The following is a 27112-nucleotide window of genomic DNA, read 5'->3' as shown; positions in this document are numbered from 1 at the left end:
AAAGTCGGAGGTGATGCTTGGAACTGAGTGATATCTAAAGAAACATGTGCGGTATTAAACACTGAAAACGGAACTTTAAAGAAACTTTACGAAAAATTTCAAAAACCCTACAATTCATCACATAAATTATTTGTCCTTACAGACTTTGTCACTTGACCTACATGGCGCAAGCAGTATTCACGAGTATCCCTGGTCAAGAATACTTTCGGTGCTTCAGTAAAAGAATAACAAGATTAATGTTTTCTCTAGTAAGCTTACCTGGCCATGTTGCAGTGCCTGGGGGTTGCTTGTAGTTGGATCCGAAATATCTTCCATCTGCAAAACATTAAACAACAATTTGCACATTATTCGCACTAATCGGCAATAGTTTTCATGAATATGGAACAGCTCGTAGTTGACGCCGCTAAGTCTCGAGTCCTATTCAACTTCAATGGAAGAAATCACTTTCATTGGCATATAACTAATCGTAGAGATAACATACTGGGCTTTACCATGGGATTTAAATTCTAGGATACTGCCCACGTATGTCAAAGGCAGCGGCGTCTTGATGCGTCGCCTAACGTTTCTTCTGAAACCATTAAATATTTTAAAAATGGTGCCTATACCCAAATACATGTTTTTTCAAGAACCTGCACCCACAATCAAAAATTTATGGCAGCTTCAAGTAGTACATGAGGTTGACTTTCCATTGTTGAATGCCGTGTTCGTCGTAACTAGTGTACCCCATATCATGATGTGGGGCTATAAGAAAATAAGTCGACCTGTACTGTACGTATGAGTGGAGTCATAACCGAGTGGTCTAAAGCAACATCGCACAGATAAAGAGGCTGTCAGACCAAAGCGTCGCTACCACCTTTGATTTTCTTTCATAGAAAAATGGAGCCGTTGGTTTCTTACCACGCCCCACGTGATGGTGAGACAAGTGAACTAGATAGCTTTCCCTACTTCCTGGCAATCCACAGCAGAATGGCATGGAAGGACAACAATTGATGTACTAAAACGCTAGGGGATTGCTGACCTTAGTAAACGGGGCTTTCAAGGGTTTCGTTACAGGCTATCCAGAGCACGAATGTAAACATTTTCGGGAGAAACTTGTCAGGCTAGCTACAATCAAGAGGTGCAAAAACGACTCTAGATTAAATCTTGAAGGTTGCTTTACCGCTTCGAGACAATTTCAGGTTCTTCTTGAAAGGCCGCATAGTGCTCTACAGAGGAAACAGGGCCACCGGGGTTAAAAGGGCTGACTGCTCCTGGCATCTCGGTTACAATCGAGCAAGGGACCGAATCGGTCCCGGAATGCCTGGACCCACTTTCTTGTAGAGGCTGGCTACAATCGAATGTGCTCCTAATGTGGATATATGAGTAAGTGTTCATAATTCGAATTATGGATGCATCGGTTCATGCTCATATAAATGCACTCCGTAGAACGGTACTGCAAACTTTCACGTGATCGGGTCCGTTTGAAATGTTAGGACGGCGTTTTTGCATACATGGTGTTCCCCGCTTCTTCTACAGTTTGTTCCTGGTCAGTGAACAAGCCACTTTTCTAGCATCAATGTACCGAGAAGCGTCACTGGGCCGTGCGTTGCCGCTCGTGTCGTATACCTTGTCTGCGATAGACTTTCTTAGAAGGCAAGGGTAGCCAAAGAAAGTGCTGAAGTACGGTGTTCTGCCAGGCGTGATTAAAAAAAGAGAGAAATAGTCTTAGGATTGCTTTCTTGATAAGGGCTGAGTTCCTACATTTCCAGATAGTTAAATGTGAACTTATGAGAAGTTCGTAAATGATGGAATGAAATCTTAACTATGCAATTTTTTCTTCACACTATCGTTAAGGCTTGACATTTCACAGGCATATGCCAGAGAAGCATGTTAAAACCGCCGACTTTTTATGAAATTTTCCTTGCTTAGCCTTGAAAACTACGGCGTTAGACTTAAAAAAATAATAAAAACAATGAAATAATGTTGTGTTTTTTTTCTAGTATAATTGGACAAAGTACTTACATGGCGGGAAGGTCACCTCCAGACTTCGGTTGTCAGCGCCGTACTCGTTCTCGATCACTAGCGTGTATAGTCCCGTGTTGGAAGGGAGGTCCGTGAGGAATTCCAAGTAACCTGTATGGACCGGCATAGCAAATGTTTCACGTTATTTATTATTATTAAGCCATAGTGTGAAAGAAATAATTTTTGTGGGCATTCCTAAAATGGAGGAAGCTTCATAACAGAAGCATTTTCTACCATATTCTTCTTCTCCAACCATCCGCTCATGAAGAAAAAGAATACGAGTAACTCAGCTGATTTGCTTCTGGTCGAATAGCTACACTCTTGAGGAAAGCAAATTTTAGTCAAAATTCTTGCTTGGTTTACTTTACTTGGTTGGAAAAATGACTTGCTCCGGACAGACGGTGTACCCCGGGTGCGATCCCCGGTCCAGGACAATTTTTTTTTAGCTACAAAGTTTCTGTGAAAGCTTTCCTTTGTAGCCGTTGGTTGCGTTCGGCTCATTGTAATAAGTAATTACTCCTTTTATAACAAAGAAATTTTCTTTATACCGTGCTATCAGAACCTGAATACAACAAAAAGGCGAAAGTGGATAAAGCGTCTTACTCTGCCTTACGTATCTGAAGCGGAGCAAAGCGTACAGGTCTACAGCGAAATGGCTGAAATGAAATGACAAAAGAATTTCTTACGTTCTTCTGGTTTGTTGCCATAGGCATTTATCCTCGTGGCTCGCACTAGCGTAACTATCAAATCGCAAAACAAGGTTGTTCTGAACGAATAGCTTTCTCATCAGATAATACATCATAAAAATCAGTGCATGCCCATATGCCACTGCACCATGACGCTCTCGGCTATAATGTCCTCTCCTGTTCCATTAAAGCCCTTCTCCTCCTCCTCCTCTCTCGAGTATAACGCACTTGTGTAAGTGAGCAGAATGTAACTCATGGGGCGCCATCGTAGCTTAACTGGCGGGCGTCCGTGTCGACGAATAACGCAAAGTAAATACGACAGGGATTATCGCCACTCTGAGGTAACCCCACCGGTCGATTAGCCGTAAACGTGCCTTTGTAGATGGCGGAATCCGTCTTGAAGTTGCGGATGCCGTACTTGTTCTTGCCATCTTGCAGTAGCCGGCCGTTCCTGATAAGCTGCCTGCCGTTGACGTACCAGCTGTAGTTGTACGCGGGAAGGGCCACCGCCATGTACTTGATGTGCTGGTAGTAGCTCTTGCCAGTGCCCATATATGTAATTCGAGGAGGCGCTGCGTCAGTAGAACAATCAACCAACCAACCAATCAATCAATCAATCAATCAATCAATCAATCAATCAAGCAATCGATCGATCGATCAATCGATTGATTGACCAATCAGTCACTCGATCGGAGCATGTTGGCCTCAGTTGCCTATGTGCCATAGAACTCAACACAATCAATCAATCTATCTATGCTCTATAAAACTCAACACAACACAATGAATGAATGAATCAATCAATCAGTCGATTGATTGATCAATCAATCACTCAATCAGAACATGGTGGCCTCAGTTGCCTATGTGCCATAGAACTCAACACAAACAATCTATCTATGCTCTATAAAACTCAACACAACACAATGAATGAATGAATGAATCAATCAATCAATCAATCAATCAATCAATCAATTAATCAATAAACTTTTGCTCACAGAGAAGGACGGCAAGGACGGAGAGCACCGCGATACTCACTGTGGATCGTGAGGCTGACTTCCGCCGTGGAGCGGCCCGCAACGTTGTCCGCGTGGCACCATAGCATTCCGTTGGCCGTGCCGTCAACACTGTGCAAGATGAGCTCGCTGGTCCTGACTTGGACAACCTCGCCGTCCGGGCCGACCTCCTGGGATACGGTGTTGCTGACGTCGAAGGGCCACTCCTGGATTCGCGTCGTGTTCCAGTGCACCTTGGGCGGCGGCTGTCCCCAGCCTCGGCAGGTGAGCTTCACCCGCTCTCCCTCGAACACAACGGCACTCGAGTTGGCCACCTCTACCTTGGGAACGTCTGCGCGGATAAGTACACGCCACGCGGCTGTCGCTGTTCTAATCCCTTCTGTATCAGCGTAACTTTGAGCGCGTCCCGCAGGGAAGCTGTCCTTGCATTCATATGCACCCCTTTGCGCTACTCGTCACCCTGCGACCAACCAACAGACGACCGGCGTGTGGTGATGATTAAGGGCCTGGTACGAGACGAGTGTCTGCTGACTCGTTTTGGCATGAATTAGAGGCACTTTTATGCATTGAAACACCCCCTACAACCTTGCCCAATGTGATAGTTACAAAAGACTGTTTCGCGCCCAACAGAAGTTCGTCCAAGCTACCATGTCAGTCAGCCCGTTATGCTGCGGTCGTAGTATGTGCCTTGCTTCCGTCCGAACTTGGGGACATCCTTACACCTTAGCTTCACATATCTTTGTTCTAGAATATTTTTCAGAACTGTCATCTCGGGCCGTCGCGTTTTCTTTTAGCTTCACCTCAATCCTCTTCGTCCGGAAAGCAGTCGACCTAGTACCTGAAATGTCTTTGTCTGCTTTTATTAAAACCTCTACGTCACGCTATTACCAGCCAAACGAAAAATTGTTGCGTGTAGTCTGACAGAAGATTGTTCTGCGCTGAGGTCATTGTTGGTTCTTATCTTTCCCGATAAGCGAACCTAGGGATCGTCAAACGACTTTTCTTTCCTTCGTCCTAGGACAAGCTCATTTCAAGATGACAAAGTTTACCCTGTGACAGGAGAATACTGATGACCGCCGCGTGGGGCTGCTTCATTCGCCTGAGCTTCGAGAGTGCGTTTCGGCTTTTAACCTTGAGAATGGTCCCTGGCCAAGCGCAACGCTGGAATGCGAAGCGGTCGTCTAGGCAGAGCTCGTGGACATGGCACGCGAACACTCAGCCTGCCGCTGCCGTGAGGCGCAACCATCAGACCACTAGAGATGCGTTCAGCGTGGAGCGCTAAAAGGCTAGGCAGCCGCTAATGGCTCGCGGACCGCTCTTGACAGTTGGTGGGCTTCACGGCAAGACCAGCGTGTGCCGTGGCAAAGTGTACCCTTTTCACTGGCCGCGCGTGATCGATGGTGTGGCGACCGACGGCTGCTGGAGGGTCCACATGGTGATGCGGCAGCAGGGCAGCTGGGAACTGGGTTCACTCCCATCTCTCCGGCACTCTTTTCCGAAACCCTCAACCCTATGTTCGTTACCGTTAGCCGATTAAAGATATAACTGCAGCTCTATCGTACTTTTGTGTTGATATCTTTCGACCGTGCAGCTTCCCCTGAAGAGATTTACGCTGAACTATCTCAAGCTCCTGTATTTTAAAATGCTTGTTAGACCCACCGCCGGCTCGCACACGATCTGCGTGTTTAACGCAATAAAAGATTATTGGCAATACTTGTTTATATATAAAGGTCACACGCAGTCACAGGAACATCTGAAAGATCATCAGAGCCTCGAATTAATGCAAAATATCGTAAACTTAATCTTCGTACAGAACAAGGGGTGTTGAAAATGAAGTTTCATTCCTTCAGTATGAAATTCAATGTGCGAAAAATTTATTCTCTGCTAGTGTAAATAACCCTTCTTGTACGCATTCTGAACCGGTTTTACTTTGCAACTCTCACGCTGTCTTATTCAGCTAGTCCAGAGGACACTGGTATCACTTTGAATATTGACACCTCCAGTATCATCATTAAAAATTCAGCGCCTGTTTTTTACTTGATCTTTATTATTTTTGGCGCTGCACAGCATTAGCGTCCCTAAAAACGATTTCTATTCGAAAGAGACGTTTTTGCTTCGAAAGACTCACATGATGAAGAAGCTTTCATTACCATTCGGTTGTTTTGTTTGGTGCGGGCACCAATTGTTAGAGATCATAAAGAAACAAGACTTGATGGCTATGGATAGGTTAACGTCTTGGTTTAGAAAACCTCTCAGAGACTGATTTTAATATACAACGTGCCATTTATATGTAATCCATGCCAGCACAGGCTGGTAAAATGCATACACAACATTCATGCATTCATGAATTTTCGACAAGCCTTTCATATATCCTGTCTACAATAGTCCTAACGGTGACAATAACTGAAGGCAGTAGCTTTCTTGCATTTGTCTCTTCTCGCGAGAAACTACTGCGATGCATGCTCGGTTTGGTAGCAGCATATGAAGAACTATGACGCTGTTTTGCGTGTTATCAAGTGTTCTAGCATTCATAGTGTTACAGTAAACTGTCCGTACTATATCTTAATATGCGACCTGCTTCAGTAGGGTATTTTTTGTAACTACATCAATCAAGTAGATATGAAAATTTTCATACTCAGTGCATCAAGCAAGAGCCGCAAAGCGATCGGGATAGCAAAGCTATCATAGGAATAACCGAATGAGTGTTCGTGTTATTGCTTTTAGAATACTGCCGTTCAGACCAAAATCAATCTGTTGACCACCATTCTAATTTCATAATGGTTGCCACATAACACATGCTGGCAGTGAAGTGCGACTTCAAGAACCTCCTCCGAGTGCAAATTTTTCAGTGAGCGCTGTGAAGGGCAGGTTTCATAGCTCTGCGCGGTTGGCGTAACACCGCGCCACGCTCAATGATCCGAACATAGCGACGTCACGCGCACTCCTCCTCTCGTGGGTGGTATAATAACGAATAAACGATATTATATTCACCACCACGAACTGCTGTCGCTGAATCTCGCGTTACACAACACAAACTGTCCTAATAGATGTTTGTGTCTTTTTTGTGTGTGTACGGCAGCAGGAACTGTGGTCACAGTAACACTGTGGCAGTAGTAAAGCCGACCAGACTGTCTGTTGAGCAAGTCAACCAATGGGAGAAGGGGCACTGTAGGTTCTTATTAACCCAAGTTCGGCTCACTAAACTCTTATTTGATCTGTTCACGGCTGGCCGGCTCCTAGAGTTTGTTTTTGCTGGCCACCATTATAGACCTGTTTGAATGGTACTGGGCAATCAGGAACCGAAATAGGGTAAAGCCAGCCGCGTGGCTCTTGGCATCGTTGCATTGCAGGAAGAGGAGATACTAGGGAAAATGTGGGCGGCCAGTCATCAGCGGGCACACGTACCGCATTCGGTGATGGGGTAGGAGGCCAGGAGAACCGGCTCCAAGCTGCTTCCCGCAGGCCAGCACTCCATCTTGTGGCCCAGAGGCCCGAAGATACTGTTGTTGCACGCGATATGCTTCTGTATCCACTTGCTGCTGCAGTTGCATGACAGCTTGTTGTCGCTGATCAGCCTGCGCATAGTTGCGGCGAACAGGCGAGCCAGTTTACGCTGTAAGCAAAAATTGACCTCAGCGGGAGTTTGAATAGCCGATGTCTTCCTTTAGAAAGCCTGTGTCAAAACAATATAGAGCAAAAATAAGAAAAAATGCGCTATTTTAATTCCTTCACGGAATGATGGAGCACAAAGAAGGATTCGATTCTTCTCTTGATAAATCCAATTTCTAAAGGGGGCTTCTTTTTCCCAGTGCTCCCTAAATCCCACATGGAGTAGCGAGAACACAGTTTGGCGCCATCCGCACCGCCACCCAGCGCACCTTCTGCTTCTGATCATTCGCATGATAATGGCGGTGAATGATCTCTTCTTCGTTACTCTCGTAGTTGACCTGCTGCTTATGTGGCGCCTGCTGTGATACGAGAGGTCGGACTGCCGCCGTTTTGAGCAACACTAAGCTACATTAAATTTTTCTTCCGAAGGGTCCAGCTCGCTACCAAGATACATGATCTTTTTTTGATCTTCCCATACACGGACGCCTCAACACACCATCCAGCAATGATGCCGTACGGTGTGTTATACGGTATGTACGGCAATGTTGCCGTACTGCAAGTCGTACGTGAAGCGAAACGTGCGGCCGCTAGGCTTCGCGTTCCGAGAGCATCGCCAGATGTACGCAGCATACGTTCTGGAAGGGGAAGTATACGGACTAGCTGTCCCCTTGGCCGTGCTTGCGGACTGTCGACAGAGCCGACCGCTAAACGTGAGCTAACGGATGGACAACGTACTCGCCAAGTCGAACAGCATCGGGAACGTCCGCATGGGATCAGCCTTTCGCTGTATTGGTCGTGTTAGGCAGTAACTTGCACGTTGTAAGTATTCATTTCCTGCGCAAACAGCGGTTGACTGCCTCGCACCGGGAACATGTGGAGCTCGACTTGCCAATACCTTAGAACTGAACGCACGCCATTAAGTTCAGAAGAACACTTTGTGGAGAGCTTATTTAGAAAGCAGACGAAATGACTTACAGTTCGACCCCTTTCAGTCCTTCGATGGCAGTCCAGGCGATAACTTCAATGTGGTTGAACCTCAAGTCGCTGAAACAGAATTGTAAGCTCGCTCAAGGGCCAGGGCTATTTTCAGAAAATGACACATCAACACATATGTGCACGAAAAACACAGCGTCCTCAAGTAGGAAAGTGCTTCTCTGAGCAACACGGAAAGCAACAATCTTCGCTGCACACGAAGTGTATGGCATACTAGACGCGGCTGTTTTGAGCTGTTGCACTTGTTCTGTAATATAGTCTATGCATACGTATCAGAAAGGATAGGTATGTTGCATATGGTTTCTTACATGAGGCAAAGAAGATTGCTAGGTGTTTTTCTTTCTAATCCTGCGATGGAGTAGAGGGGCAGAAAGAGGCTGCGTATTAGTCTTTCTCTATATTGTCTTCCCTACGCAGTTTGCAACCACCTCTACTTTAACTGAGCGTCAACCCTATCTATATGTCAACTGAAGGGAAGCCGTATTACGAGTTAGGTGCACTTTCGGACCAAAACGATTTTCTTATGGCATGGACAGTCTACGGACTGTTTCTTCTGCTGCAAAACAGTCCACTGAAGAAGCAACTGTCTAGATCTGTCACTGTCTAGCTATGACTGCTTTATAGAGATAATTTCGTGCGGAAAAATATTGTTCTTATTTAATTCTCCACAAAACAGCCTTCACAGCATTAAACAAGCCTAGACTAAGCGAGTGGTTGTGCAGTTACTTACATCTTCTGTATTTCTTGGCAGAACTGGAAGGCTTTCGGAGAGATGTACTTGAGGCCACACTTGTGAATTGCCCTTTAAAAAACGAAAAAAGCGACAAGATTAACAATTCCTAGCGGGTGGCAGCTCACAGATTCGCGCGTAGCGGAAAAAGAGTTGAAGCACTAGTACAGAAACACCCCCTTTTAGAACATTCCACCACACGTAGATTTTTTAGTTGCAAATAACTGCGGAATCATCTGGCAGTCGAGTGAATACGTAAGCGCTTAATAAATGACTAATAATATCAGAGAGAACATATGAGCAGTTTTACTTACAGTGTCTTCAAGGAAGGGTACCACTGTAGTTGAGTCTCGTTCAGCTTCACAAGGTTCTTCTGATTCTCGATGCGTCTGCAAAATAAACGGTTAAGCCACAAAGGGTGAGTTGGAATAACTGAAATCTACGACGACAGCCAAGTGCATGCATGATTCCCCTTATATTACCTCGAAGATAACAACAACACCGTTCGCAAGCCGAGAAGTCGGAATACTTGCGGAATCACAAAGCGCGGTTGCAGTCACCTTCCGCAACTGATGGCGGACTACAGGTTAGGTATCACGGTGCATGTGACAGAGAACGTTGCGAGTTTTATTTCTAATCACTGGCGCAACCTAGCCATGTTGCGTTATTTGACTTTTAATTTCACGGACTGTTTTCAATCCTGCATAACTTGCACCATTAATGGGACTAAAACCGCGTGCTAGGCATTCTTATTTATACCGGGGCCTTCGGAAATTTCACAAACGTAGCTAAATTATATTTAAAGTAACATGTTGCACTTATCTACTTGTGAACATATTCTACTTCAGCAGCCGATACGTGTTGATGAAGTTTGAGAGCGAATATCGAAAGTAGCATTTGGTGGTGCTCACGTCATTATCGCAAGGATAATGGAAAGGGAGGGGGGCGGAAGGGTGGACATCTTGGTGTAGAGGCATGTAACGCGACTACGTTTATGAAGTTCGAAATGCGGGCTGTGCTGAAACAACTGCAGTCAATTTTGCGTCAAGGTGTCCCAGTTGTGACTCAGAAACTAAGCGCTTCATTTCGAGTGTTTACCGCTGTTGTGTGGCCGTGCGCTTTGAACTTCCGAACATCGGCTGAATAAAAGACGATGAAGAGGTCGAAGAAAGTTTTGCGCTCAGCATTAAAAAAGCATGCTACAAGAATTTGAATATGGTGGATGATAGCAGTGCAGCTGCTCGATGACCAAACAGGAGATCTCTCAATTACGATCTGGATCGCACTTTTTCTATCTCTCTCGCTGACACTTTTATGTCGCTCTTTTTATACCACTGGTTCTCCTTGTTGCCGCTACCTACATGCTCAGTGCCAACATTTAAGGAAATCATGCTGCCTGCTTTCCACGATAAATGTTTTAAACTTCCAGTCCCGTAAAATTTTCCTTCCCAAAAGAGCATCACGTTCCTTGACCTTGTACTATGATTTGGACAAGGCCACTAAGGCTGGGGGTACGAGAACCGGTTGAATGAGCAGTTTGTAATATGTAATACATGATTTTGTGATTCTTAAGACGGTAAGTAGGGACTGGCATCTTCCGCTTTGGGCAGCATCATCAACAAATTCTGACAGGATCAAACAAGGCACAGTTTTGACATCCAAACATGCATGCCAGCTCAAAGCTGCCCTCTACCCAACCATGTTTCTGACTGCTATTTCCGAAACCCTCGCACAAAAGCAGAAAAGAACGTTGATTACAATGAAAGAATTGCTGTTTCAATCAACGTAACCCCAAGAATTTTGTGGCAGCGGTCACATGTCCATTGTCTATTGCACAATCGCGCCGGCCATATCAGGCGCGTGTCTATTCTTTTTACAAAAGAAAAGATGAACAACGGCAGGGAAGTACACATATTACTACGATGTGCAGGATACCGCTTACATCGTGCAAAGCGGGACATTATGCACACCATTCTGTTAGCACTGGGTAGACAGGAAAATGTCTTAACAATCATACACGGCAACACATGCCGTCATTGAATAGTGTGTCCGCGGTACACCGTTCCATCGACTATGGGCAATGCCTTTAAGAGAGCTTGACAACATCGCTATCTTAGCGCAAAGAAAGGATCACATTACGAGTGAGGTGATAGGCATATCCGGCTTACATAGCAACGTCAATGAGTGGTTGAGTAGCTCATCGACCCGAGAAAGGAAAAAGGGTGCTGCCTACATACCACCCAGCTCGCTACATAATCCCCAGCAACTCCTAACGTACTTCAATCTGATCTTTGTCTCTTGGTTTCCGTATACATCGGCAACACTTCGGTTGGTTGTTCAGCCTCGTGTCTAGCGCCCCTCTTCTTGAGACGTCCTGCAGTTTCGGTTGATACGAAACGCTATGATACGACCACAGCAGAAAGCGACAGCAACTCACATGCCGGTGATCTTGTGCGCCCGTTCCTTCGTGAGTAGGCGCGGAATCGCAGTGATGCGGTCGCTCTCTAGATGACACGCCAGCCGGTGCTCCACAGGACAGGAGCAGCCGAGACTCTGGCAGAACTGCTCGGCGGACAGTGGATGGATGCTGGCGTCCGTGCCGATGTTCCTCAGCCCTTCGGCGCTGTGTGAAGAGGACGGCACGCTGCCTTGGAGGTGAGGCACGACCTCCCCGCCTTCGACACCCGAGGAGCACAGGACGACGATAATCACGAGGAGCGGAGCCAGCCTCACGCTCCAGGAAAACGCCTTGCCGTTACCACAGCGGTGGTATTCTTCGGACACGGTGTCTATCCTGGCAGGACTACTCTTCTGTGAGGAGGTCATGTTCCTGTCCGGAGTACCGCGACGCCAGTCTTCGATGACAGGCTGTTCACAGACAGGGATCAGAGAAGAGCGTGTACACGCCTTGTTTCTCGGAAGGGTGCTGATAGCTGAGCTCTTGGTCGGCCGTCCCAGCGACGGGCAGTTAGGTTCGTTTCGTGCGTGAAACGTCGCCTGGAGCAAGGTTGCTGTGCGTAGATGCGAACGTGGTGAGGTGAGCGACAAGCTATGGGAAGTGAGGTCGCGACGCCCGCGCCGTGCGTCCGTAGTAACGCTTCCCGGAGCCGACAAGAGATGTCGAGAGCGGATGAGCGTGCCGGCCCGCTTCGGCGCTGTTGCCATGGCAACGGGCCTGTCGAGCACGAAGATGAGGAGGCGTGCACGGTCGCCTTCGCGTCATTACTACGTTCACCTACAAGTCACTCACGGACGGGATATTTGTCTGAGAATAGGAACAGAGACGACCAAATTCTTGTGATCGCGCTCCGTCTTACGTGGCACGTTTTGCTAACTTGTCCGAGGCGACAGAAACGAAGCGAGCCCTGTGCTTCTTTCGTTCCCCATTTCTCTCCTCAGTTGATCTCATTCATGCAGTCTTCTTAGTTGACAGTGATGAAGGGATGCTTGGAAAACATTTCAATAGCTTCATTCATTCGACATTCGACCGGCACGGCTCCACTTACGAGTCGTCCCGGTACTAACGATTAGATTTGCGAAGAGGTGTTCATGAAAGCGTTCACTTGTTCCCGCACTAGTATCACGAGACAATCGAGTCCACAGCTCGTCGCCACTGTGAACTCAACTGAATTCCATGAATAACCTGACTTCTTACCAACAAGGTAACGTACACAGTGGGGTTATATAACTAACATGGCTGCTGTTATTGTTATCTGGGTGATCTGTGCACAGCAGACGTAAAAGTGGCACCGCGAAAATCAACCTTGTAGTCTTCGGAATTTGACTATGTGTAAAAAATAACTCTTTAAAGACGGCTTGGCTCTAGGCTCTGTTAGAACCGATAGATACGTATACATACTGTACTTACTGTGATTAGCTGTAGGTTTCTCCCTGATTCCAGTGATCACGACGCCAAGTGTCTTCCCTCTCTTTTCACGGAGATTTTAAATCCGTTGCTTTTTCTGTTTCTTGCTTCTCTTCATGCTTGCAGCCGCCATGACGCGAGCAGCAGTCACACAGTGACTTCCCTTTCCCTTTACTCTTCAGTCAGGGTCGGAGTTAGGAGCGAACATATGCACATTGCACAAATATTAGAACTGCATATCTTTGGATCACAAATAAGCGCCCACTAAGAAGAACAGAGATGGAGAGAGGGAGACCGTATGAATTTGACCAGGGAACCTAATTCGCATGTCTCACCGCGCATAATGTTTGGACTGCTTGTGTTTCGTTTCTTTAGCGCAATAGCAATAGCGGTTGTTTGGGAACGAAGTGACAGCAGCTCCTTCACGGCAAAACACAACTTCGGGAGAGCAGTGATAGGAGCCTTCTAGACCATTCATCGCGGTCACGATTGTGGTGAGCCGTCACTGCCGTCACCTCTGGTAGTTGAACGGATCGCTTGAAGGAGGAGTAGGTAAACTTTATTAAAGAATAGGTGTTAGGCGCGGGTTAAGGTGACGTACGTTCCCCTCCCCGCGGTGGGCTCCTCTTCTAGGCCAGACGCCAGGTTGCCGACCGACGATGTCGTTCGAGGACCTCTTCAGCCCGCTGAATGACTCCGAGTTGAACCTCCGGTGCAGAGCTGAGCAGCGCTTGAAGGAGAGACAACCGCGGAGAGGTGTGCGAAAAGCGCGGGAAAGTCAGGCAGCGCCGCCAACGACCGAGGTCGCAACTAGTGCTTTCCGGAGCCGTCGATAGATGTCGAGCGTGGATGAACACCCGTAAGCTCGCGATACCCGTAGGCATCTCCGGCGCTGTTGCCATGGTGACAGCTTGATGGAGCATGAAGATGAGGAGGCGTTCGCCCGCTTTCGCGCGCCACCATGCCACGTACTGCTTTTTATCTCATGGAATGAAATGTGCATCAGAAAAAAATCGCGCAGGACGCAAATTTCCCGCGCAACCGGTGGGTGCAGTTGGATGAGTTAAGAACCAGCAAGCGTTTTTCAATTCAAAAATGCGACGTGGGTTTGACGCCGGTGCAGAGCAGTGTTCATGTCCTCGACAAAGGCAGCATTATGCGCCAGGATGCCGATAGGGTCTTTACGCCTGAACAAGAAATGTGGACGTCGGTTCCCGTAACCACCGGACTGAAACAAGCCTCGGGAGCTGGGCGGTGAGCAGTTTTTAGCTTCCTCTCGATATCGTCAACGAATAAAGCTCGGGAAAATGCAGCTGCGGTTCCTGACCACTACTGTGGGATGTCTCGGCGATTTTTCGTCGCTCGCTGGTGGACACATGAGTCTCGCTACGCTTGGTAGTAGTCTTTTCCTCTTCGGCAAGCTGCGAGCCGGAGGAACTTGCGTTGTTTTGGATGCGCAACAGTCCAATGGACACTGAATCTCCCTTAGACGTCCTGCGGATGTCCTAAACGTCCGCAGGACATACATGGGAGCATCTGGCACAACAGCTTACTTTAATGCCAGTGGATATAAAATGACATGATGGTGCTCAGACCTTTCTCATTGATGTTCGAAAAGGCGGTAATTTTTAATAAATCACATTATCCTTCACGCTGTTGTGTTTATAACAATTTAATGGTTATAGAGGCTGATCCAGTCTACAATATTTTCCAAAGTTCTACTGTAGACATAATTAGTCACTATCCAATACAACCTTGAAGATCACGAATGGCACATACGGACGTTAAGGTCTGTAATTAGACATAACCTGGTTGATAAGTAAGGGAGTCGTAAGCGCTGTCTCCTTTTATTCTGTCCTCTGAGTACGCGTTGACTACGAAGTGAGAGCGCAGTGCAAGGCAATACGCGTACTACGGTTCAGAAGCAACAAAACAGAAAATTCGCGCTAATATAACTGCTCTGGAACGGCAGCACAAAGACAAGTCGCTAAAATCATTGAAAGAAACCATTTTTTTTATTTATTTATGGCACCCAACGCCTTTTGTGCATTGCGAATGAACGCTCGCGCGGTTTTTGGTCAGTAGTGCGCGCTTAGTTTTGATCGCTAGCGTAAGCGCTTTAAGCAGCAGCAGTGTTTTGTAAAAAAAATGCATGAACTCCACTGGAGACGCATTTCGAGGTTTCAGATGTTCTTTATCGCAGACCGGCTTCTATTACGCGTCATCTTCGGCCGTAAGCTCCTCTGGTTTCGTAACCAGAGAAAAATTTTCCCATAGCTCGAAAAGCACTACGAAACACTACCGGAAGCAATAAAATAGCGATATAAACACTGCCAATAAATGTAGGCATAAGAGGCAGTAGGTCATGTGCAAGACTCTTCAAATTAAAGCATTAGTTAACGATTGTTACTAAACAAGCAACACTCAGAGATTGAGGGTAAGCATGACGTTAAGAAAAATTTACTGCACAGTGAGCCGGGGCACGCCTTTCGTCGGTGGGTCGCATAGCTGCTTCGACGTGCCGTATTAGCGTGACCTATCTGCGGCTGCTTTCGCACACTTGCGAGACGCCGGGCCCGCGTCACTTGCTAATCAGAATGTTGCTCGCCAAGGTCCCAACGGCAGGGCAGAGAGCGTGAAATCAGATCTGGCGACTCTGATTAGTCGGCAATAGTGATGTTACCCATCCGTCTTGATCTCATATTCAACGAATGGCATCCAAGAACCGTCACACCAAGACAGCTTTTGCTATCCTTTTTTCTTTTAGTTTCAGAGAGGGAGACGACGTTAGTTAGACTTGAAACTGCGCACTTAGGGGGTCCGTTGCTGCTTCTCCTTGCTTTCACGTGGTAGGACGGGCCAACCGTGGTTAGAAGACTTTGTTTGGAAGCTGGTGCAAGGAGCTCCAGGATCTGTAGTTTAAAACGCGGTGTACCTCTTTCAAGTGCAAGTCGATCGACAATAGGCCCAGTGGGGATAGTTGTTACCCAATTCTGCTCCTTTATGTGTACTCTTGTCTATAAACTGTATATAAAACCTTTGTAAACTTATCCAGCGTCTCGCCTTTTCACTCAAGCAGCATGCCAAGCCACGGGAAACCACACGGCCACCCATGAGTTTACTTCGCTCATTAGCTGCGACTCTTAGAATTTATTCGTTATTTTTAATCCTGAATTTTTTCATCAGACATTTTCCTCTTTGGCGAACCTTATTACCCTTAAGGTTCCCCCACTTCCAGATTCGATGTTTCGCAACCGTTGGCTTTGAGAGGATGAGGGAGCTTGTGCTTCGAGCCAACGAGACAATGCCCTCTATTCGGGCAGCATTGCGTGGTACGCACTTAAAGCGGTCGTAAAACGAGCTGCTACGAGTTACCGTCGTGGTCTTGCTGCTGTTACAGGCCCTACCCTGACCTTATACATTGCTCGAAGCACTCATACGGTTGCGACATCGTCAGAGGAGGCTGAACACGCTAACTGGCACAGGATTCAACTCACAGCGGTACACGCAAAGCATTTCGAGACGAGGGGCTGTGGGAAGTAAGTAAGGCCTTCATAAGCTGCATACACTGATTACAAGCTCAGGTGGAGTTCTGTATGTCTAAGCAGCACGACACTTTACGAGAAATAAAACCTTCCCCAACTCTCATAATATTTAAGCTGATGGTCTTGACGCGCTTCTTACCATGCAGCCGAAATGGCATATTTAATTTAAAAAAAAGCGCGTTCCCGGGTTCCCTGGTTCGAATTCGACCGCGGCGGCTGCGTTTTTATGAAGGCAAAACGCTAAGGCGCCCGTGTGCTGTGCGATATCAGTGCACGTTAAAGATCCCCTGGTGGTCGAAATTATTCCGGAGCCCTCCACTACGGCACCTCTCTCTTCCTTTCTTCTTACACTCCCTCCTTTATCCCTTGCCTTACGGCGCGGTTCAGGTGTCCAACGATATATAAGACAGATACTGCGCCATTTCTTTTCCCCAACAACCAATTATTGTTATTAAAACGAGCGCGTGCGAGGTATATCGTTGAATAATGCATAGGCAGGGTGACTAGCCTGGAGAGTCTGGTCTATAATAAAAAGAAAAATAAATTCTACCGATCTCGATCTGGCTACGCGCAACTCATTTTTTTTTTATCGAGGGCGGGCTACCCGGCCGGAGCGGCGGAACTCGAGTTTAAAGGAGTCGCGACAACCAATTTTTGAACATAGACTGCTGATTGCACTTTATTCTTTATACGACACTGCTACATTTATTTCTTCAAAATTTGAGCTCATTCCGTACGGTAGCCATTTTGAGAGTGTCTACCGCACCGATATTTTTCTTTTTTTTGCTTTTGAGAGCAGCTTGCTGGTCTGTAAACTTTTGATCCCTGACGTCAGAAGAGCATGTCCATCGCATGTAGTGCGATGCACGTTGTTCACTACTTGCATGCATGACATGGAGGGAGACCGCTCGAATATTCTTTTTTATTTTTGTTTAGTGAAATTCAACCCGTTTTCCGGTTGTTGTTTTTTTGGAAGCCATCAGCATAGAACGTGAGATAAGTGATCTTTGGCGAAGCGGCTTTTCGTGGTTCCCGTGTTGAAATTGTTGAGCAAGCCGAAATTGATGGACTCGTGGTGTATTATTAAAGCACACACTTAGAATCATAATATTCGTATTTTATGGGAGCGCGGTCTGCTTTAAACGGTCAACTGTGCAACACAGGTGGATGTAAATAAATCTGTCTGTCATGCATCGATGCGCCGTCGGATCGGTGCATCGATCGCGTGCCAATTTTTTTTTTCAGAAAATATGTGTGCATTTGGAAAGAAAAATGATCCCGACCGAAGTCATTTTCCCGCGTCACCTTTCTATTTGTTGCATCCTTTTAATATCCATTAATTGGTACTTTTTGTGCTTTTTCTTGTTGCATGATGGTAGGAATCGTTAGAAGTAATAGAAAAAATATAGTCGTTGGCTTCTTCATTTTGCGAAACGAGTCTTGCTTCTCGGGATGGTGCATAAAAAGCCGGACGGCCAGAGAGAATCATATAAGGAACAAGGAATCCAAATTATTATCTACTGCTGATAATACGTCAACGCAACAATAGTGGATGCGCTCATTCTACGAACAAGTAAGTGCAGGAAGAAGGTATAGTGCGATCATTATTTCGAATACACGCATAGCAGGCATACACATTATGCAGCGATACCGAGGAGTGCTAAAGGTTCACTGAGGGGCTTTAAGAACCGCGTCGTGTGTGCGACATCTGCCGTTTTCCAGGGACACCCCGGGCACGCTTCACTGCAGTGCACGTCGTATGGTGAAGATGGCGCCACTGAGGCTCTAGTGGCCAAACCCCTCTAAGTATGTGTTCCTTATGGTGAGAAACTCGTGTTATGCGGAGAAGGGTCAAATCAGATTACTTTCCCGCCAATAATACAGTCGGGAAAATTAATATTTTTTTGGCGTCCTCCGCCACATTTAGCTCTGGCTTTTTGAACATGCGTAAGTGGGAACGTTAACTTTGCGAACAACCTCGCCTAGAAGTGCATAAATCTCTTCCGCGGTCACTTTAAATGTTAAGGTCCTGTGTGCCGCTCGCTTACTCACTGTGGATCTGGGATTTCAAGCAAGCGTTTCAGAAGACTTATATAGTATGCTGAGGCAACAAAATGAAGAAGAATAATGGCCTCGTCAAAACTGTGGTAGTGCACATTTCCGCTGCTCTAATCAGTGCAGCCACTTACAACTCGAAAAAACGCACCGAAATGTATGCGTCACCTCTGCATTAAACAAGAGTCAGGATATTTGCAAGAGCTGCACTAGACCGGCTCGACGGGCGCAACTTACGCCACTCCCAAACTGACCTGGGAGCTTTCGAGGGCGATATGCCTTTAAAACTTTATTTTTTTTCTGTAGGAGATGTGTATATATTTCCTGTCCGCTGTGGGTGCATTCAAAGAATTCGGAGTGGGTACACCAATACCCACCCTATCAAAAAATAGAAAGATTGGGCCATTTTTCATTATGTGGTTCACTTTGACCCACCAGTGTGTGCATTAAAAGAACGGTTGTACAACGTGTCAAATATATACAGCCCTCGGGGTTATTACTGCATGCAGAAAACCACACAGTGCCATCCAGTGGCTCGATTCTCATCTTCAATGTTCAGCCGCTCGAAACTGAAATAAGCTGTCGTAAGAAATTAAGTGCATTGGTGGTGGAGAGCTCCGCTTAGACGCAACCCCTTGGGACTGTATATCTTTGACAAGGGCTGCACATCAAAACCAGTTGCACACATCACAACGTTAAAGGCACACTGGCTGCCAGTTTCGTAGAGCTCAGGAGACGATGCAGTTTGTTTCTTTGTGACTTACTATTTGTGCCCGCAGCGGGTACGGTTGGTGTTTGTTTATTGCGCATATAACGCACATCGCTAAGTTTCATGTCAACCTCCTCGTACCACAACAGGGAAACCTGTAAATGGCACGGTCTTCGCGCCGTTATATCTTATTTAGAAAATTCATTCCGAAGCATGCAACTCACCCAGCAATCTCCCTAAGTTGTTACCCCGGTTCACCGACTAATTCTTTTTGTATATTGCGCCTGATGGAGAGAAAAACATCACTCTGCTTACATACTATTGATATTACGCGTATTCCTCGGAAAAGATGATTGTAACTAAATGTCATATTTAAATTTCTCTGCAATTTGGACTTATAATTTACCATTTAGCGCATTGGGCCCCGAGTTCAGACTAAGCAAAATACGCACGTTTATTTTTTTTTTCTACCGTTTTCTCGGTGACTGGTGATGCCAACCGAAGCTTATATTTGATGGAATGTTCCTGTCAGAGGTCGGCATTATGACACCCGAAATCGGCACAGCTCCAGCCAACACTTCTAGCAATAAATGTTAATTCATTCATTCGATACGTACCTGAGGTTTCTGCTTTTGTTTGAATGACTCCATTTTTACTTATCTTCCAGTGCACCAACTGCAGGAAAGCAGTGTTGGCGTTGTTGTTCGCAGTGCTGTGGTATGGACGCAAGTCTTGTTCACACCTAGCCACGTGTGTTGAACCAAAAACTGCTGAAATGCTTGAGAGTTTGTCGCTTACCTTGCAGAGACCATTGTAGCTACGGCTATTGTTAAACAACTGTAAAGCTTCTTAAGATCAATTTAATAAGTATTATACATCAAGACATATCTTGAAGGTATGGTGCCAGTTGCCAAGTTTATTGTGTCTAAGTGGTGCCGACGTTTGTCCTATTGCCCTGCCGGGTGGCTAGACTGCTACGTTGTAATTAATTCTCTTGATATATCTGCAGGTATGATCTCATATCCCTAAATATGCATTTCTATTCAATTATTTCATGCCTTGCTGAAATAACCTATTTGCTTATTTACTTATAATCAGAAGTTCGTTTGGCAGAAGTTGGCATTCGCGTGATTATTTGGCACAGTTCTCTTTCCGTTCACTTCCCCTTGGTGTTAAAACTCTAAATTTTGCTGTTCTAGGTCTCAGCGCACAATCGTGGAGCCATCACTCTGCCTTTGAAGCATATAGACCATAGGAACTCTTTCCGTGTGTCCAGCAACGCCTCAGTAAGCTGAAAACTTTACCGAGACGCCATGATTTCCTCAACTCGCCAAATACATACTGTAGCTTGCTTTGTTTGTCTTAAGATTTTATGATAGAAAAGCAGCAGCTGAGCTAGAATAGAGTTGTGCAGTTTTGAGCGATCTTAGAAGACGGTTTTGCACCTGAAAGAAATTTATACGATCAATAAGCCTCCTACAGCGGCGAAGAAAAGGCGCAACAAATTAGGCGTTCCTTTAGTCTGTAAATATTCCTGAAGTTTTTTGGAAACAGAGACTGTCTGCTTTTCGTAGCTTTGAAATATCGCAAGCACCACTTACATGAGCACACGGTTAGAGAAACTAAAACGACCTACCTTGCAACGGTAGACTCTAGTGCACTATAACAGGATAAACACGCTCCATGGCACTCACTCACTCACTCACTCTCACTCTCACTCACTCTCTCACTCTCACTCACTCACTCACTCACTCACTCACTCACTCACTCACTCACTCACTCACTCACTCACTCACTCACTCAATCTGTGAGTCCTCTGTCGCAAGCTGGTACTCAGAAATCCATGCTTGACCTTTAGTTCTACGAGCACTGAAAATCAGGGAAGTCAGAATATTGCTTGTTTTATGGGTTTATGCGGGTTTAACGTCCCAAATCGACTCAGGGATCACCCAAAAATGTGTCGTCACGCAACCCACCCCCACACAGGCAGCCATGCGTTCAGAGTGAGACGAGAGATCAACACTCGGCATTTTTTAATAAACTCTAAAACAAAAGATGTCACCACCCAACGTCCTGTCTAGCGTCCCCGCACTGACGACGAAAGCGCACGGTTGTCCCGGTGTCTCGCGCAGTGTGTGCGCACGAAGTTCCTCGCCGGTTTCAGTTCGCACAACGGAGCACCATTGGAACGAATGCGGCCACGAGCGTCGCACTGGCACCAGCGCAGATCGAAACTCCGAGGCTCGCATCTGAAAAGCAAAGTGCATGTAAACACAGACAGCAACCATCACTCCTTTCCAGAGGACACCTGCCTGAAAAATAAAAACATTTCAATATTCCAAATTCTCTGCTGCATAATACAGGGCCATGGTGTGCGCACCGCAACATGCCGTGCTTGCTTTTCAAACTTCCCCTGCAGTGTGTACGTTAAATGAGATTGAATGTTATATATTTTTACATGGAAAAAGAAGCATAGTGATCAGTTATTTTATGTGTCTTTCTTGAACATTTTTTAATACAAGCGATTTTTAACATTTGTTCAACGCTAGACAACAAGCGGCACAGTCAGTTTCATTACACTAGCTGTCACGTAGCCGCTTGCTACCGCGCGCCATGAATGAACTCGGCTCGTTACTAGGAGATTAAGCCAGCCACAATACTGCGAGTTCACTTTACAGAGCTCTGCGTTCTCTGCAAAGCGGCACCGGTGTCCTGGATGGCCTATATAAAATAGATAATAATCCATATCATCCGAATGCCCCTTAGCGTTTTTATGTCGAAGCGTTTCAGAACTAATCAATAGCGGTGGCTTTTACAGGGCTCATTAAGCTCATTAAGAGATCTGAAAATATTTCCGAGTGGTCTATGTAAGGCACAGCATATATTATACGCCTTATGATATTTTGTTATTTACTCCATACGAAGTAGCCCAGCTAAAAGTTACCAAGATTTTTCGAAACGATGGAATGTCCTAGGTCATGCGAAACCAGTTGAGTGCTGTTGAGAGCGGCATGGCCTAGCTAGCAGTATTTTTGCCTTTAAAGAAACATCATTGATTAATAAAGACTAATTAGCTAACTTTGTAAATACTCGTGCTAGGAATACACTATCAGCGCGGAAATAAAAAAGGGCCGGCTGAAATCTTTGCAACAGATTACCTACCATTTCCGCAGCTTTTTTTTCACCGGTCTTAAAAGAAAGGCCGCAAAATACAATACAACAGCTGTCACCGGATAGTGCTGCTGAAGCGAATCAAGACGCGTCAAAGAAAACAATTTCCGCTTTCTTCGAAGCACAGTCACCGACGGGGCTTTTTCGTGTGCGCTGGACGAGAGATATTTGCGCCAGCAGCTGTCACGTGGCAGCTTTTGTATTTAGCGGGATTTTTCAGTCCGGTAAAGAAAGTGACATAAATGTTACTTTGGCGAAAACACTTCAGCCGGCTGTTTTTCGAGTTTATATGCAACTTCTGAACTGACACCAGACTCCTGAGCGCAATAATTTAAATGTCGGCTAATTAGTCTTCGCTAGTTAACTAACTCTTGAGAACAAAGACAAAAATGCTGCAGACTAGGTCGCTCTACACACCGCAGCGCTCAGTTTTTTCACTCTGCTAGAACACTCCTTCCTTTTTAAAAAAAACCATGGTCACTTTAAGCTGATTCATTTGGTATAAAAAATAAGGGGCGCCAACAGCAGCAAGAATAACTTTGCTAGTAAGCTCACCCTGCCGTGGTATACCATTTTGAGATTCTTCGTCTTCGGAAAAGCCATCTTCGGATGCAAAATATTTCCCATCTGAAAAATATTTACACGACATTCACAGTACTTACGAAGATTCATTAAATTCTTAGAAATGCAGCATGTTTACACCGTTCTTAGATCGACTATATTTCTCCGTCAAAAATGGCTTCCTCTGTTTTCTTGTATTAAAAGCAGTATTGCTTACAGTACAAGAAAACCGACGAATTGATTTTTAAATAACGCATTTATACATGAGTCATTGTTTCACAATTGTTTGACAATACAAGGCACCCTGGCCTCTCCTCCGCTGTGAGTATGCGCCACTCCAAGAGAGGACAACAACAACAACACAGAAAGATCGTGGAAGCCAGGGTGCGGTTCGCCCGAGTGAAGGGCTGTCGTCCAATCTGAAATATTTTCTGTAATTGTGCCTATGCACAGTTACAGCAGATACTTCACATTGATCGACATGTACAACTTGTTATCAGGTCGTGAGAAGAATTAAGCGATGGTAGTGAGTGAGTGAGTGAGTGAGTGAGTGAGTGAGTGAGTGAGTGAGTGAGTGAGTGAGTGAGTGAGTGAGTGAGTGAGTGAGTGAGTGAGTGAGTGAGTGAGTGAGTGAGTGAGTGAGTGAGTGAGTGAGTGAGTGAGTGAGTGAGTGAGTGAGTGAGTGAGTGAGTGAGTGAGTGAGTGAGTGAGTGAGTGAGTGAGTGAGTGAGTGAGTGAGTGAGTGGCTGTGCGTACGTGCGTGTGGCTGTTCAGCTATGAAAGTGTACGCGGACATAGTTACACCGAGAACTGACTCACCGTGGTAGGAACTGCGGCCATACGGGTGCCTGTCAGCTTGGTGTGCATCCAAGCTTTGTTGTTGCCGGGAATGCGGAGACAGCTCTGCGGGTACGTAGAGGGAGAAATGTGATCATAAATAAGTTCTCAGCTCATATACAAAGCATCATGAAGAGCGCTGAAGAAATATTCTATTGAGGCTTTCATAATTAATAGAACCCACTGCTTGGTTCTGGGTCCATGGCGCTGTCCTGCTGTGCACGCATTCGTTTCTTCGGTTCTGGTCACTTTCACCGCAATTCGCTAGAGGCGAATAAAGAGCTGCTTGTGTACTAAGGTTCTGGTTCACGCTCAAGAGCTTCCGGTGGCCTAGAGATTAAAATGGAGACCTTCACTTGGGTTCACCTTACAATGGCTTAGAGAACCTTGCTACCAAAGACTCATTATTTAAAGATATCACACCCACAACATGTCATGTTTTTCACTTTTCTCGCGATGACCCTGTATGTTCAGGAGAGGTAAATATAATACGGAGCTGCCTTCAGCATTTGAACTTTCCTCGTGTGTTGCGCGAAGAAAATAGAGGGTTTCTCGAGTTTACATCCGAGTACTCCAGCGGCATTTGATATCTTATGCATAAAGCACCTTCTGATATTCCGTAGGAAAGGCCTGAGATGAGTTTGATCGCCAATGCGTGGTCCGTATTATTACGACCCAGGCTACACATGGTTCTCGCACGAGTGTTCCTTAAAATGGGAAGAAATTTTACACACCATGAAAGTTCCCCAACAGAACTTTAGTGCACTTGAGAACCCATATTTTTTAACTAGGTGCGGCTGTTGACATAAATGTTCAGTTTCCGAAGAAGTTTCGATAAAAAAAGGAATTATTTTTTGTTACCAGAGGGTAATAGTGCACTTGATCAAAAGACTGTATCTAATGCTGAAAACTACGTGTTGTATTTCATCCAAAATCAGTTTCAAATGACGCTTTGTGGATCCTTACTATTGGCCGAATGCCTCCGAAATAAAATAGTCGAACCTCGTTATAATGAAACGGTTTATAATGAACTAATGAATATAACTAAGGCGTGACGATTCCCCTTGGAAGCTCCGTCAACACAGGCTATAACGAAGCTCTGGCTATAACGAAGTAATCGTAGGGACCCTTGAACTTTATTATAACGATGTTAACCTGTGCTTCTAAGGGAAAGGAAATAATACTAAATACACATCACGAATTTTCGGACGCGAATAAATCCAAGTTTCTTACATATTTATTCATCAGAAGGGAGCATAGATTGAGCCTCACAAGGGCCACAATAGGACAACAGATGGCAATACTGGTGTGACATCTGCAACAGCTGGGAACAAATTTTTCTGACACATTCATTATTTGAACTTTTTTTTTGCTTGTGGCTAAATCATGACTGATTCTCACCTGAGAAATATTAAACAAAAGTACTGTCGAGTATGAAGCAAAAACTTTTGTGAAGACCAATTAGCGAAACGCAATGCTTCGAAACGCAAAAAAAAGATGCAGAGATAGCGATGTCAAAAAAGGGTGCCGAAGGTGAGGACTGGAGATCAACAGACCGTAGAGCTTGACGGAGCCCTCGGTGGAACCGAGAAGGTTTTCGGAGAGACACCGGTAGGTGCCGAAGTCTCGCTCGCGCAGCTGCCTGACGGTGAGCTGCATGTGGGCCTTGTATCCGCCCTTGCGCACGCTCAGCGTGTACTTGTCGTTGTCCAAGAAGATCTTGTGGTTGTCCTTGGCCCAGTAGTTGACGGCCGGAGGGTAGGCCTCGCTGTGGCAGTCCAGCGTCACGTTGGCCCGCTGCGGCGCACCGACCAGCTGGAGCGGGATCCAGATCACCGGAGGAACTGCGACGTCAGACATCTACGTCATCTTTCTGGAGTGGTCCCCGTTACTTAGCTAGGCGCAAGCAGCCCTACATGTGCAGCAACAGTATGACATACAGGCACACATACTGGCAGAGTCCCTGTGAGATGCATGCGGGACACCGAACAGAAAGCACAACTGTCTCGAGCCCGCACCACGTTTCTTCTATACACCACCTCAAGTGCCCTCTAGAGCCTTGGGAAAGCGAAATTGCGGCAGAAGGCTACAATCACAAAGCCGCAAAGCTGACCTGCGCACTTTTTCCTGGCATTCCACATCACATTTTACATCAGCGGCCACTGATGGCAGCGTTAAATGTATCCCCTGTATGTGCTAGCCACTGTCATTCACTTGTGATCACTCGTAATGGTGACTTGTGACAAAATTCTCTCGGCCAGACTCATTTCTTAGTTGCTTCTTCGGCATCTCCGGTAGAGATATTGTTCCATTTGTAACTGTGGTCAAGCCGTAATCACAAGAATGTTCACCCCGAAAACGGAGGTCCGCTGTTTATCTGTTCTCAATTGCTCCGTCCTGGCATTGGAGGGCAGAATATTAGTCCGGAGGAGTATAGCGTATGTAGAAACGAAACGGACAGTCTGGATATAAAAAAAAAGATGTCCAGATGACAACGTTAGGTGAATGCAAAATAATTTTCCTCGGGGCGAAAATCTGACGGAGTATCGCGCTACCCCACCCCCCACCCCCCACCCCCCTTTTCAGATTGGTGCACTCAGCACGTGGTCAAAAATGGCACATCCTCGGCAGTCCCCACTCTCCAACTGACATGGTCCTTGTGGTTCGGACACATGTAGGCAACGTCCCTAATGGCCAGCAGGAAAATGCCAAAGTTTTATGCTGGGACGTAACAATACGGAGGTATACAAAAATTTCTTTCGACAGTCTATAGAGTGTCCATAGACTCCTCTCTCTAAAGTCTGTAGACTCTCTGTAGACAAACCGTAGAGAACTGTCTATAGGCAATACAAACCCTATAGACAGTCTATGGACTATCTATATATTTTTTATCTCCCAAATTCCACTCCCTACGCAGAGTAGCATGCCAGCGATATTGAAACGCCGGCTAAATTATCTGTTTCTTCATTAAAGAGTCTCTCTCTCTCTCTTATGGTCACACACATTTAGTAGACTTTTATCTATAGACTATGTATAGACAAAACTAAATATCTGTAGGAAGGCAATAGAGTCTATAAGAAGTCTAAAGACTGTCTGACTGCCATTTTTTGTAAGGGATATACGTAGCTAGTTTTTACAAAGTCGACAGTGAATCTATACCTGAATGGCGCTAGGCAGCAAAAAATGGTGTGCCCTGCTGTACAATGCACTGATCTGGAATAGACCACTGCAGTGAAACTCCCTTCGAACACTATTGGCCGCTCCTATTCTGAAAGAGCGAACACATCATGTTAACGCGTGAGACACACAGCTAGCAACAGTAGAATTACACTTCGATCCC

The 27112-nt window shown here is 45.9% G+C and overlaps 1 protein-coding gene and 1 long non-coding RNA gene across 2 annotated transcripts in view; one reads left to right on the top strand and one right to left on the bottom strand.

The window, feature by feature from the left end:
• LOC144120718 (uncharacterized) overlaps window positions 1–27112 on the top strand; it is a 49604-nt gene that overhangs the window by 12725 nt on the left and 9767 nt on the right. The window lies entirely within an intron of this gene.
• Window positions 21222–27112, bottom strand: part of LOC144120717 (lachesin-like) — a 96378-nt gene continuing 90487 nt past the window's right edge. Inside the window, exons 6-9 of the mRNA XM_077653374.1 lie at window positions 25329–25616; window positions 23755–23838; window positions 22930–23001; window positions 21222–21452 (exon numbers count right to left, since the gene is read on the bottom strand). Coding sequence (XP_077509500.1) covers window positions 21364–21452; window positions 22930–23001; window positions 23755–23838; window positions 25329–25616 — 533 coding nt within the window. The 3' untranslated portion in view covers window positions 21222–21363. The remainder of the gene's footprint in view (window positions 21453–22929; window positions 23002–23754; window positions 23839–25328; window positions 25617–27112) is intronic.

This window comes from Amblyomma americanum, chromosome 2, assembly GCF_052857255.1.
Source record: "Amblyomma americanum isolate KBUSLIRL-KWMA chromosome 2, ASM5285725v1, whole genome shotgun sequence".
NCBI lineage: Eukaryota > Metazoa > Arthropoda > Arachnida > Ixodida > Ixodidae > Amblyomma > Amblyomma americanum.
This window is presented reverse-complemented; position numbering and strand designations above follow the sequence as displayed.